This window comes from Entelurus aequoreus, linkage group LG28, assembly GCF_033978785.1.
Source record: "Entelurus aequoreus isolate RoL-2023_Sb linkage group LG28, RoL_Eaeq_v1.1, whole genome shotgun sequence".
Classification (NCBI taxonomy): domain Eukaryota; kingdom Metazoa; phylum Chordata; class Actinopteri; order Syngnathiformes; family Syngnathidae; genus Entelurus; species Entelurus aequoreus.
Window position 1 is genome coordinate 30,962,385 of NC_084758.1, and position 15,000 is coordinate 30,977,384.

General features: G+C 37.5%; 1 protein-coding gene and 1 long non-coding RNA gene across 5 annotated transcripts in view; one reads left to right on the forward strand and one right to left on the reverse strand.

The window, feature by feature from the left end:
* pitx2 (paired-like homeodomain 2) overlaps window positions 1–3,563 on the forward strand; it is a 361,241-nt gene extending 357,678 nt beyond the window's left edge. For all 3 annotated transcript variants that reach the window (XM_062039818.1, XM_062039817.1, XM_062039816.1), the window contains one exon: window positions 1,043–3,563. In XM_062039818.1, coding sequence (XP_061895802.1) covers window positions 1,043–1,591 — 549 coding nt within the window. In that variant the 3' untranslated portion in view covers window positions 1,592–3,563. The remainder of the gene's footprint in view (window positions 1–1,042) is intronic.
* The window catches only part of LOC133645035 (uncharacterized), a 37,702-nt gene that overhangs the window by 6,015 nt on the left and 16,687 nt on the right, over window positions 1–15,000 (reverse strand). For both annotated transcript variants that reach the window (XR_009824880.1, XR_009824881.1), the window contains exon 2: window positions 6,958–7,033. This is a non-coding gene — a long non-coding RNA (uncharacterized LOC133645035). The remainder of the gene's footprint in view (window positions 1–6,957; window positions 7,034–15,000) is intronic.

Sequence of the window (15,000 nt, forward strand, 5' to 3'; positions counted from 1 at the left end):
ACCAAGGGTGATGGGTCAAATGCAGAGAATAATTACGCCACACCTAGTGTGTGTGTGTGACAATCATATGGGTACTTTGACTTTTTAACTTCAATATTATAATAACATGTAAATAAAACAAGATAATACCCAAAGACTAAAAAATACAGTTATTTAGTTTTGGAGCAAATGTAACATACAATTCCTTACATAAATATTCTAGTTTTGCATGATTCAACACATGAAATACAAAACGTGTAAATATTTTGCACAACATTTTAAATATCAATTAATGCACTTTTTAAAATTGCATGTTTAAAATAGTTACTATTATATTATTATTTATATATATTTACACAACACAACTCGCTTTACAGAAGACTACAAGAAGGCTAAAATAATCATAATTCTGATTAAAATCATAGAATACAACTATCATAAAAACAACCAAATTCAAATCAAAGAGTGTATAAAATGCTTGCAGTTTTCATATATGTACAATTGCATAAACGTGCCAAAGTGTATTATTATTATAATAACATGTAAATAAAACAAGATAATACCCAAAGACTAAAAAATACAGTTTTGGAGCAAATGTAACATACTTCCTTAGATGAACATTTCAATACAAAACATGTTTGCACAACATTTTAAATATGAATTAATGCACTTTTTTTTAATTGCATTTTTAAATAGTTACGAATTGAACAATTATAATGATATAAGGAAAGGCAGGCAGAGTTTATTTACACAACAACAACCCTCTTTACAGAAGATTACAAGAAGGCAAAAAAATAATCATAATTGTAATTAAAATTATACCATGCAATCATCATAAAAACAACCAAATTAAAATTAAAATCAAAGAGTGTCTACAATGCTTGCAGTTGTCATATATGCACAATTGCATAAAAGTGTCAATAAAACAAGATAATCATATACAAAGACTAAAAATACAGTTTTGGAGCAAATGTAACATAATATTCCAGTTTCAACCCATGAATTAGAAAAGCTGTAAATATTCTGCACGACCCGATAAATCCTCCCCGGTGTTCCCCGCCAGGTGTGGTTCAAGAACCGGCGCGCCAAGTGGAGGAAGCGGGAGAGGAACCAGCAGGCCGAGCTGTGCAAGAACGGCTTCGGGCCGCAGTTCAACGGACTCATGCAGCCCTACGACGACATGTACCCGGGCTACACCTACAACAACTGGGCCGCCAAGGGGCTGACGTCGGCCTCGCTGTCCACCAAGAGCTTCCCCTTCTTCAACTCCATGAACGTCAACCCGCTGTCGTCGCAGGCCATGTTCTCGCCGCCCAACTCCATCTCGTCCATGACGTCCGGCATGGTGCCGACGGGCGTGCCGAGCTCCAGCCTCAACGGCCTCAACAACTTGAACAACCTCAGCAACCAGGCGCTCAACTCCGGGGTGCCCACGCCGACGTGCCCCTACGCGCCGCCCACGCCGCCCTACGTGTACCGGGACACTTGCAACTCCAGCCTGGCCAGCCTGAGACTGAAGGCCAAGCAGCACTCGAGCTTTGGATACGCCAGCGTGCAGAACCCGGCCACGAACCTGAGTGCGTGTCAGTACGCCGTGGACAGGCCGGTGTGAGGGCGTCCACGCCCGCAGTCCAGAGTACGACCCCTGCGCGCAGCATGGCCGGCGGATCAGTTCGGCGTCATTTGGGTTTGACTTTTTTTTTTTTTTTTTTTTTTTTTTTTTTTTTTTTTTTGGAAGGGAATGAACATTATTGTGACTCTTCCCTCCCACGCAGCGCACAACCTAATCCATTCATTCTATTCTGAGTGATCCGATGGCTTCGTATGGGGGGTTTTATTTTGAAGTCGGCCACAGGAACAAGAGACTACTATATTATTATTTACTTTTTTTTTTTTTTTTTTTTTTTTTTTTTTTCAAAAAGGGCACTAAAAACTGAACCACTGAAAATAACATTTTAAGTTTTATTACAGGATTTATTTTTATTTTTTATTTTTTGTCACCATGAGGATTTTAGTATGGAAGCCTGTTTCCGCCGCTAAATTTAAAAAAAATACCCCAATGGTAATAATTATGTCATATAAAAAAATCAAAATTATGCAATAAAAAGTCATAATTTTGAAATAGTCAAAATGATGAGATTAAAAGGTCGAAATTCTGAGATTAAAAAAGTCATAAATTTGAAATAAAAGTAGTAATTATATGGAAAAAGTAAAAATGATGAGATAAAAAGTAAAAATTATGAGATAAAAGTAATAATTATGAGATTAAGTCAAAATTATGATATAACAAGTAACAATTATGAGATAAAATGTCAAAAAATATGATAGAAAAGTCATAATTATGATATAAAAGTCAAAATTAGGAGACAAAAGTAACAATTATGAGATTAAGTGAAAATTATGAGATAACAAGCAATTATGAGATAAAAATGTCAAAAATTATCAGATAAAAAGTCATAATTATCATATAAAAATCAAAATTATGAGCTAAAAGATTTAAATAATAAGATAAATGTAACAATTATGAGATAAAGTCCAAATTATGAGATAACAAGTAACAATTATGGGATAAAATTGTCAAAAATGATGAGATAAAAAGTCATAATTATGACATAAAAGTCAAAATTATGACATACAAGGTCAAAATAATGAGATAAAAGTAACAATTATGAGATTAAGTCAAAATTATGAGATAAAAAGTAACAATTATGAGATAAAACGTCAAAACGTATAAGTCATAATTATGATATACAAATCAAAATTATGTGATAAAAGATCAAAATAATGAGGTAAATGTAACAATTATGAGATGAAGTCCAAATTAACAGTTATGGGATAACATTGTCAAAAATTATGAGATAACAAGTCATAATCATAATATACAAGTCAACATTATGAGATAAAAGGTCAAAATAATGAGTATAAAGTCACAATTATAAGATAAAATGTCATTATCATGAGATAAAGTCACAATTGTGAGATAAAAAGTCGTAATTATGATATAAAAATCACAATTATGAGATAAAGTCGAAATTATTAGATAAAAAGTAACAATTATGAGGTAAAAATGTAAAAAATTATCAGATAAAAAGTCATAATTATGATATAAAAATCTAAATTATGAGATAAAGTGTCAAAAACAATGAGATAAAGTCACAATTATAAGATAAAAACTCATCATTATGATATAAAAAGTTGAAATTATGAGATGAAAAGTCAAAATTATGAGATAAAAGTCGAAATTATGAAATACAAAAATCGAAATAATGAAATAAGAGTAAAAAATATGCGATATTAAGTCATAATGATGACCAAAAAGTCTTAATTATAAGAAATATGAGTTAGAAAATCCAAATTATGAGGAAAAAAAATCAGCATCGCACAATGAGGAGTGAAAAAGCTGGAAACTCAGCAGCAGTTTGTTTCGCACCATTTGGACTTTTTATATCACAAATAGGACTTTTTAAACTCATAATCATACACCTTTACTCTTTCCATAATTCGGACTATCTCATAATGTTGACTTTTTATCCCACAACTTTGACTTTTTAATCTCCCAATTCTGATTTACCATTGTAGTATTTTTTTTAAATTGTGTTTAGTGTCTGAAACGGGCTTCCATATTTGAGACTTTTTCAACTCTTGTAAATATTCCAACTATATATCATCTGCTGCGCTCCGAATGTTCGCCCCGGTTCGACTTATTCACGCATGTGAGAAAAGGGGCTCATCAACCAGCCAGAAGAAAAATAACAACAATAATAAGGAATCATGTTTTGCTTGCAATCGAAAAAAAAAAGGGAATGTAAATACTAAAACGCACCGCAGTCGTGTGTTTCTAACATAATATAAAATTATTATTATTAATGTCTGTGTGAATATCGATTTAGAATAGCAATCCTAGATTTAAAAAAAAAAACGCATTAAAATGTTCCTGCAAATGATTTGCTCTGTGTATACTATTTGGTACGGAATTATGTTTTTTTTTTTGTTCCAACATCCAAAAAAAATGTGTTTTATTTAATGGAAGTAAATATATTGTTCAAAGCCACCCTTGCTCTTATTATTGAATCTGTGTGTTAGCGCCATTGTGTCCACTTTGGATGATTGGGACGCACTTGTGCGCCTAATCTATTGCTGACTGTGCCAATACACATTAGCGGGAGATGCCCCGGCAGATTAGCTGCTGAATACATGTCTGCAGCTTCAAATAACATAGGGAATCAACAACACCCAGGCTGGGACCACACAGTCTATTGTAGTGGGGTCATTGGATGGAAGAATGGAGTATACTGCGCACAAAAAAAATAATACAAATAATAAATCATGTTAAAAAAGGATTTTTGCGGGCATTGCTGCACCGGCGAAAGTTTGCATGAATTTTCCAAGAGGGATTTGTTCACAAACATGTGCAAACGTGGACTTTATAGGCGCGGAGGCGCCGACTGAGCCAGGCCCGGGAAGGGTTGCCTTTGCCGGGCTGCATGCGGCAGCAAGCCCCGGCGAGAAGGGGCCTAATGTAGGGAGCTTGTTTTGGGGCAAATTGCACTTTCCTTAAAAAAAATACAACATTAAAAACATTATTCCTACTTAATGTTTCATTAAAAACATAATTAAAGCCGTTTCATCCAAAACCTAAGCACTTTTGTGCAACATGTTCTTAGAAATAAAACAACTGTGTACGTAATTAAATCAATTAAGCCACAAGCCCTCTATGTCAGACCTGGGCAAATTAAGGACCGTTGAGCTTTTTAATTTGGCCCGCCGGACATTCCCTAATAATTTTTTGGGATCTTTAAGATGGAAACTGTAGCCGCCATTAAAATGTGCAGTGATGTTTTCAAATGACCGTAAGTCTTGAACTACACAGAGTATTTCAATGGTTGGAATCTGCATTCTATATCACGCATGTGGTTGGTATCGATATCGCTAAAAGCCAATCTCACTGATGGATGATCAGTATTGGCAGCATAAAACTCGTCGGCGCCATGTTTCGATAGCTACGGGTTGCGCGTGATGTCTCTTTGCACCTGGGCACTTGGCGTTTACTCCAGCAGCACTGAGAGCAGACTCAGCCAAACTGCCTCCAGGTAACGTTGCAATTTTCAATACCAACAAAGCAACTGACTCAAAAACGCTCTGTTGTAAATTAAGTGAGGCTACGATTTTCCAAAATGATGCTAAGTATACATTGGCTTTGCTTTTGACGTGCTACTGATTAGCATTGGCGATTTTACATGGCGATTTTGACACTTTCAAAATTGGCAATGAAAACCACAACCAAGATGTGCGCCACAATCAAAACAGCTGGTGCGTAATAAGTGCAATACTTACAGTGTTAACACTTTGTAGGGCACAACATACAGCAAATACTGAATTGACCAACACACCATAAACCAGACCTGGGCAAATTAAGGCAAATTAAGCTTTTTAATCTGGCCCGCCGGCCATTCCCAAATATTTTTTTTAGATCTTTAAGATGGAAAGTGTGGCTGCCATTATGATGTGCAGTGATGTTTTCTAATGACCGTATAAGTCTTCAACTATACAAAGTATTTCAATGGTTGGAATCTGCACTTTTGCATGATATACTAGTTACTATGGTAATGTAATTAGTTACTATGGTAATCTAATTAGTCACTATAGTAATCTAATTACTTACTATAGTTATCTAGGTCACATCAACTCTTACGAGGCACCAAGTAGTGTCCACAGAGTGTCAGCCTGAAATGTGGGTGTCAGGGACAGACGCGGAAGGAGATTTTTACAACAAAGTCCTAAAGCTTAGTGATGTATCACATATATCAGATTGTAGGTGTTTTTTTTTTTTTTACCCTTTGCGTTCGTAATTTGCTGTGTTTGTTGCATTTTTGTTGCGTTTCGCTTGATTGTAAAATATTTGGATGGAGAGGGGGGGTGACGTTCATATGTTGTCAATATTCAATGTTTTATCATTCATAGTTAATATTGTAAATCCCACATTCTTTATTTTCATGTACATCCTGGGCATTCAATCAGACATTATTGTGAGGTTTTGTATTAGTGTTCCTAAAAATAGATATACCGGCCCCCAGACACATTTTTTCTCAAAATTTAGTGATATATCAGATTGTAGGTGTTTTGTTTCGTTTTTTTAGACTAGACTTAGACTTCCTTTATTGTCATTCAAATTTGAACTTTACAGTACAAATAAGAACGACATTTCGTTGCATTAGCTCATGGTGGTGCAGGATAAAAGAGCAATAATGTGTAAATATAATATAAATATAATACAGATAAATATATTGCACTTTTGCATATGCATCCATGTTTATGGATGTATGTTATATTGTCTTTATAGTCCAGCCAGTTAATACGTTTTTTGGGGGGGAATTGAGGGGATTATTAGGATGCGTTCAAGAGTCTTATGGCCTGAGGGAAGAAGCTGTTACAGAACCTGGAGGTTCTGCTACGGAGGCTACGGAACCTCTTTCCAGAGTCCAGCAGTGAAAACAGTCCTAAAGATTCTCCACAGATTTCCTGAGCCCTGGTCAGGCAGCGGCTTTTTGCGATCTCTTTACCCTTAGCGTTCATATTTCACTGTTTGTTGCATTTTTGTTGCGTTTTGCTTGATTGTAAAATATGTGGATGGAGGGTGGGGGGTGGGGGGGGGGCGTTCATGTGTTGTCAATATTCAGTGTTTTATTGTTCATAGTTAATATTGTAAATCCCACATTATTTATTTTCATGTACATTCTGGGTGTCTCATTCAGTAAAAAAATGTAAAATTCCATTTCTTTTTTTAACGTTTTTAGCATTCAATTAGAGGTTTTGTATTAGTGTTCCTAAAAATAGATATACTGGCCCCCAGATTCATTTTTTTCTCTAAATTTGGCCCCTGAGTCAAAATAATTGCCCGGGCCTACACTAATACTTTGTTTAAATGGGAAAAAAAACCATACATTTTGCATGAAATGTATATAAAAAGAAAGAACTTACCACTTGGTGCTGATTTAGGAGCTGGTGTCATGTTAGGAGAACCCTCAGGTCAGCTCTCAAGAGGGGGGATTATACTCTGGAGGCGGAATAAATCACAGTTAGGCCAGATGCTGTTTAATTAAAAGGCACATCTAAAAATAATAACAACGGGCGTAAAAGAGCGTCAGCAGCTCTTGAAGAAGAACGAGCCGCCATCTATCTTGTTGTCCCCAGCATGCACACAATGAGGACTTTTGTGCCGGGGGGCTTTGTTTTCTGGTCGCTCCAGACCGGTGTCACGTTTTTTGGATGGAGAATTAATCAGCTGGGAGAAGAGGATAAGCCTCGTCTGCCTCTGCAATACACATCTGCACAATCAACATGTGAACTGAGTAGGGGGGCCGGGGGGGCAGCGTGAGACTTGTTGGAAATGTGGCTGAAAAGGACTGTGCAAGGTAAGCTGCACGCTCCTTTCATTCTCCACAGCAATTTAACCGAGTGCAATAATTACACTGGGAGCTGCTTGGATTCTTCCCACGTTTGAGGTGAAGGTTTGACTCCCATTCAAATAGGACGTTTATAATGTGAAGCAAACACTATTTCTGCACTGTCAATATCAGATAAGAACAACATTTTGTTGCATTAGCTCGTATTTCGCTGTGTTTGTTGCATTTTTGTTGCGTTTCGCTTGATTGTAAAATATTTGGGTGGAGAGGGCGGGTGACGTACATATGTTGTCAATATTCAGTGTTTTATCCTTCATAGTTCATACATTCTTTATTTCCATGTACAGTCTGGGTGTCTCTTTCAGTAAAAAAAAAAGTAAAAATTCCATTCCATTTTTTAAGGCGGTCTGTGAAACGTTTTTAGCATTCAATCAGACATTGTTGTGAGGTTTTGTATTAGAGTTCCTAAAAATAGATATATCGGCCCCCAGACACATTTTTTTCCTCTAAATTTAGTGATATATCAGATTGTAGGTGTTATGTTTTTTTTTATAGACTAGATTTAGACTTAGACTTCTTTTATTGTCATTCAAATTCGAACTTTACAGTACAGATAAGAACAACATTGTGTTGCATTAGCTTGTTGTAGTGCAGGATAAAAGAACAACAAGGTGCAGATATGAATAAATAGATTACTGTACAGATAAATATATTGAACTTTTGCATATGCATCCACGTTTATGGATGTATGTTATATTGTCTTTATACTCCAGCCAGTTAATCCGTTTTTGGGGGGGAATTGAGGGGATTATTAGGATGCGTTCAAGAGTCTTACGGCCTGAGGGAAGAAGCTGTTACAGAACCTGGAGGTTCTGCTACGGAGGCTGTGGAACCTCTTTCTAGAGTCCAGCAGTGAAAATGGTCCTTTGTATGGTGGGAGGAGTCTCTACAGATTTCTTGAGCCCTGGTCAGGCAGCGGCTTTTTGCGATCTCTTTACCCTTCGCGTTCATATTTCACTGTGTTTGTTGCATTTTTGTTGCGTTTCAATTGATTGTAAAATATGTGGATGGAGAGGGGGGGTGACGTTCATAAGTTGTCAATATTCAGTGTTTTATCCATAGTTAATATTGTAAATCCCACATTCTTTATTTTCATGTACATTCTGGGTGTCTCATTCAGTAAAAAAATTAAAAATTCCATTCCGTTTATTTTTAGACTAGACTTAGACTTACTTTATTGTCATTCCAAATCGAACTTTAAAGTATAGATAAGAACAACATTGCTTATCAATAAAGGGGATTAAAATACAGAAGACAGGGAAAACAAGGACATGTTTAAATAATAAACAATTTAGCATTCATGCACAGGAGACATGCTTGAACAAGAAGATCTGCATCGGGTTTTTTTCCCAGTGAGGCCTGCAGCATAAAAATGCATTGTGCTAAATGTGCTGATTTTATAGTGAGTTGTATTTCACGCAGACAAACATCTGGCTTGAAGTACCACAAAATACAAGAGGATGGGTTTGCACACCACTTCAAAAGTACCACAATTTATTTTATGTGCGCCAGCATGCAAGGAAAAGTAACACGGTCTTCTTTTCCACCACATTTGTGTGTTGTTGCTGCGATAAATGCACGCTGTTGTGGAGAAGAAGACACGACTTCCGAGTGCTGGAGGTGATATAGTGGGATGTGTGTCAGGGGGAGGTGGAGCAGGGTTTGGAGGGGTTGGGGGGTGGCGGTGTTGGCTCTGGACCAATGGCGGCCCGGTGGCTTCAGCTTAAGGTCAACCGGCGTGACCTCACACATTCTCACCCTCACCTAAAAGGCTCACGGAGGAGTTGACCACAATGCAGCGTGAGCACACAAAGCAACACTTTTCAAGTTTTGGGGAAGAGTTTAGTTAAGTTAAGTTTGAGTTTATTTCGAACATGCATGCATACAACATGATGCATCACACATGCATGCATACAACATGATGCATCACACATGCATGCATACAACATGATGCATCACGCATGCATGCATACAACATGATACATCACACATGCATGTATACAACATGATGCATCACACATGCATGCATACATCATGATGCATCACACATGCATGCATACATGATACATCACACACGCATACATACAACATGATACAACACACATGCATGCATACAACATGATACATCACACATGCATGCATACAACATGATACATCACACATGCATGCATACAACATGATACAACACACATGCATGCATATAACATGATACAACACACATGCATGCATACATGATACATTACACACGCATGCATGCATACATGATACATTACACATGCATGCATGCATACATGATACATTACACACGCATGCATACAACATGATACATCACACACGCATACATACAACATGATACAACACACATGCATGCATACAACATGATACATCACACATGCATGCATACAACATGATACATCACACATGCATGCATACAACATGATACATTACACAGGCATGCATACAAAATGATACATCATACATGCATACATACAACGTGATACATCACACATGCATGCATACATGATACATTACACACGCATGCATACAACATGATACATCACACACACATACATACAACATGATACAACACACATGCATGCATACAACATGATACATCACACATGCATGCATACAACATGGTATATCACACATGCATGCATACAATATGATACATTACACAGGCATGCATACAACATGATACATTACACAGGCATGCATACAACATGATACATCACACATGCCTGCATACAACATGATGCATCACACATGCATGCATACAACATGATACATTACACAGGCATGCATACAACATGATACATCATACATGCATGCATACAACGTGATGCATCACACATGCATGCATACATGATACATTACACACATGCATGCATACAACATGATACAACACACACGCATACATACAACATGATACAACACACACGCATACATACAACATGATACATCACACATGCATGCATACAACATGATACAACACACATGCATGCATACAACATGATACAACACACATGCATGCATACAACATGATACATCACACATGCATGCATACAACATGATACAACACACATGCATGCATACAACATGATACAACACACATGCATGCATACAACATGATACAACACACATGCATGCATACAACATGATGCATCACAATTTCCAGTTTTGCTATTCAAACATGTTTGAAAAGGAGTAGGAAGAAGCAGAGCTTATTTAATCCCAACCCTTTTCCTTTACACAGCAGTTGCTAAAACATTTGTTCACTTCCTGTTCTCAAAGTATTCACAATATACTCCATAAGTAATAACAATAACAATGAATAAATAATAATAGTTGAGGTTTTTGTAAAAAAAAAAAAAATGTAATAAAAACGTTGGTTAAATTGTTCGGATTCAAAACTATTTTCCTAATGGGGAACAACAATATAGAAATAGTCTGTTCCAGGATAAAGCTGTGACTGTGATTGTGTTAGTGTTGTCCTGATACCAATATTTTGGTACCAAAATGTATTTCGATACTTTTTTAAATAAAGGGGACCACAATAAATTGCATCATTGGCTTTATTTTAACAAAAAATCTTAGGGTACATTAAACATATGTTTATTATTGCAAGTTTGTCCTTAAATAAAATAGTGAACATACTAGACAACTTGTCTTTTAGTAGTAAGTAAACAAACAAAGGCTCCTAATTAGTCTGCTGACATATGCAGTAACATATTGTGTCATTTATCATTATCATCAATAAAACACTGAATATTAACAACATATGAACATTGCTCCTCAATAGTTGTGTATCTTTTACAATGAAGCAAAACAACAAAAATGTAAAAAACTGCAAAATATGAATGCAAAGTGTAATAATCACCTACAATATGATATATTATCACGTAAAAATTTGCTTCCGCATCTGTTCCTGACACATGCGTTTCGGGCTGACTGCTATGAAAACAAGCCCCGCCCACTCTGCTTTGTGACCTACAATTACCGTAATAACTCCTATAACACTCAAAAGAGCAGATTTCGACCATTGAAATACTTTTTAAAGTGCAAGACTTACGGTCATTTAAAAACAGCACTGTGCATCATAATGGCGGCTACAGTTTTGATGTTAAAGGTCTAAAAAAATGATGTAGAAGGTCCGGTATATATCAGATTGTAGGTGGGGTTTTTTTAACCTTCGCGTTCATATTTCACTGTTTGTTGCATTTTTGTTGCGTTTCGCTTGATTGTACAATATGTGGATGGAGAGGGGGGGTGACAATAGTGTATGGTGTCAATAGTCAGTGTTTTATCCTTCATAGGTAATATTGAAAATCCCACATTCTTTATTTTCATGTACAGTCTGGGTGTCACATTCAGTAAAAAAAAATTACAATTCCATTCCGTTTAAGGCGGTCTGTCATAACGTTTTTAGCATTCAATCAGACATTATTGTTAGGTTTTGTATTAGTGTTCCTAAAAATAGATATACCGGCCCTCAGACAAAATTTTTTCTCTAAATTTGGCAAAATAGTTGCCCAAGCCTGCCATAAACTATACACTACTGCCATCTAGTGTTGTCCTGATACCAATATTTTGGTCCCGGTACTAAAATGTATTCGATACTTTTCAATACTTTTCTAAATAAAGGGGACCACAAAAAATTGCATTATTGGTTTTATTTTAACAAAAAATCTTAGGGCACATTAAACATATGTTTATTATTGCAAGTTTGTCCTTAAATAAAATAGTGAACATACAAGACAACTTGTCTTTTAGTAGTAAGTAAACAAACAAAGACTTCTAATTAATCTGCTGACATATGCAGTAACATATTGTGTCATTTATACACCTATTATTTTGTCAACATTATTAAGGACAAGTGGTAGAAAGTGAATTATTAATCTACTTGTTCACTTACTGTTAACATCTGCTTACTTTCTCTTTTAACATGTTCTATCTACACTTCTGTTAAAATGTAATAATCACTTATTCTTCTGTTGTTTGATACTTTACATTCGTTCTGGATGATACCACAAATTTGGGTATCAATCCGATACCAAGTAGTTACAGGATCATACATTGGTCATATTCAAAGTCCTCATGTGTCCAGGGACATATTTCCTGAGTTTATAAACATAATATAAATAAAAAGAATAAAAAAAAAGAAGATTTTGTGATGCTAAAAATTATTGATGTAATCATAGTAGTATCCACTAGATACGCTCCTGTACTTAGTATCATTACAGTGGATGTTAGGTGTAGATCTACCAATGGCGTTTGTTTACATTTTGTGGCGGACCGGTACTTTTCAGAGGCGGTATAGTACCGAATATGATTCATTAGTTTCGCATGAGCATGACGTTAAAGTGCATCCGGCAGTGGAGGGTCCTCTTTGGGGTCTTGGGGCACTAGGAGGTTAACCCCTTTACTACTGTTACCCCAGGTGGCCCTTGGCAAAGGCCTAGTACCTGACTGCCCCCTAGCCAGGGATACGGTGAAGACCTCAGCGGCGGAGCAGGCGGAAGACGGTAGATGTAAGAACTACCACAACGGCTGCGATGGCGGAAGAAGGCACCCCCACATCCATGTGGGCCCAGTTATGGGGAAATAACAACCCAAAACCTCAACGGTGGAACAGGAGGATGATGATTGCTAACCCTATGGAGCGTCACAACAGCTGGGATGGCGGATGAAGGCTGCAGCAGTCGTCTTGGACTCCATGCCACTGGACCCTGACCCGGATCTGTCAAGGATTGACTGTCTGTGCACCAGTAAACAAAGTCATGCACAGGCATCCTCCATAAAGGGATACCCCCCTACCAGGAGGATCGTCATACTCGCTTCGAGTGACGCCGATGATGATGATGACTATACCAGTACCGGTAAACCGTACAACAGTGGTCCCCAACCTTTTTGTAGCTGGGGACCGTTCAACGCTTGAAAATTTGTCCCACGCACCCGGGGGGGATTTTTGTAGCTGGGGACCGGTCAACGCTTGAAAATTTGTCCCACGCACCCGGGGAGGGGGGGGGATATATATATATATAAATAAATATATATATATAAATATATATATATATTTTTTTTTTTCATAAAGAAACACAATCATGTGTGCTTACGGACTGTATCCCTGCAGACTGTATTGATCTATATTGATATATAATGTATATATTGTGTTTTTTATGTTGATTTAATTGAAAAAAAAATATATATATATATTTTATTTATTTATTTATTTTTTAATTTCTTGCGCGGCCCGGTACCAATCGGCCCAGTGGTTGGGGACCACTGCCGTACAACCCTACTGCCATCTAATGTCTTGGATTTGCAACTGCAATTGCAACCTAATGTCATACTTGCAAATGAGACTTTAATAATAAAAGAAGATATAACAACTGGACAACAGTTATCATTATTATTATTTTTGGATGTTGCTATAAAAAAAAAAGATTTTATTTTATTAACACATACAAAAATACCAAAAATGGGTACAGTTGAGGTGCAGGCAAACGTGTAATAGCAGATAAGTAGGAAGAGAATTTCATGACGCACGCACTTCCTGCCCTGGGAAGTTCTATTAAAGTGGGAGGGGACAAAAAAACAAAAGCACACATGTGAGATGTTTTCTCCGCAAATCAATTTAGACACGTTAACGGGGCGGCACGTCGGCGCCGGCCCCATGTGCCACGTCGGAGCAGCAATTTGTAAAGCAGGATGTTTGTCATGGCTTAAAAACTTCAAGGGTCCTTGCTGCACAACAGTTATTTGCTCGCTGCAAAAAGACATTGAGTCACCGAGACGCTGGCTTTGAGCGGTGAAGAAGATCCTGCACGCTCAAATTCCTCCGGATGAAAATGTCAATCAAGTGGCATTAGCTAGCATGAAGGCTAACTGCAGTTGGCTGGGGACAACCACATGAAAGGAGTCGGGAAAAACATCCCGTAGGATTTTCGGGGTGTGGGATACAAAAGAGTGGGTGCCTGAAGGCTCGGCGGCTACCTGAACTCTCCCACATGTCCTCTCATGTCTGAAACGCTCACCTGATGAGTCACGCTCGGGCGCCTTTGGTTTACACGCTCGGCCTCGAAAGATGGCGCCTGCTACTCAAGAGCGCTGACGTCTAAATTGGCGTGGCTGACAATCTCCCAGGCTGAGAATGCAACAAGGCGTATAAAAACAAAACAAAAAGGTGCGAGGATCCTGAATTGGCGTTGTTGTCGGTGTTGCCGTGACAACCCAGCCACCATGTTTTATGAGGCCTAATTACGCGTTTTAGGCCGGCCGGAAATATATAAGCGCCAGAGAAGTGACTCAGCGGCCCGAATATTAGGGAACGCCTCACAGTCTGATGCTTTTTAATTGACACAATTAACAACATGCTGGTTGAGCAACTAATATTGTGATATTTAGCATGACACAATAGTAGACGTACCTTGCCGACTCAGCATTACGGTGACTAAGTTGAAGTCCTTGGAAGTCGTAGAAATTCAGAAACCAACCGAATAATTCCTCCTGAATCTAAAGTTGCGCAAAACCTCGTTCTGCAAACATCACGACAGTA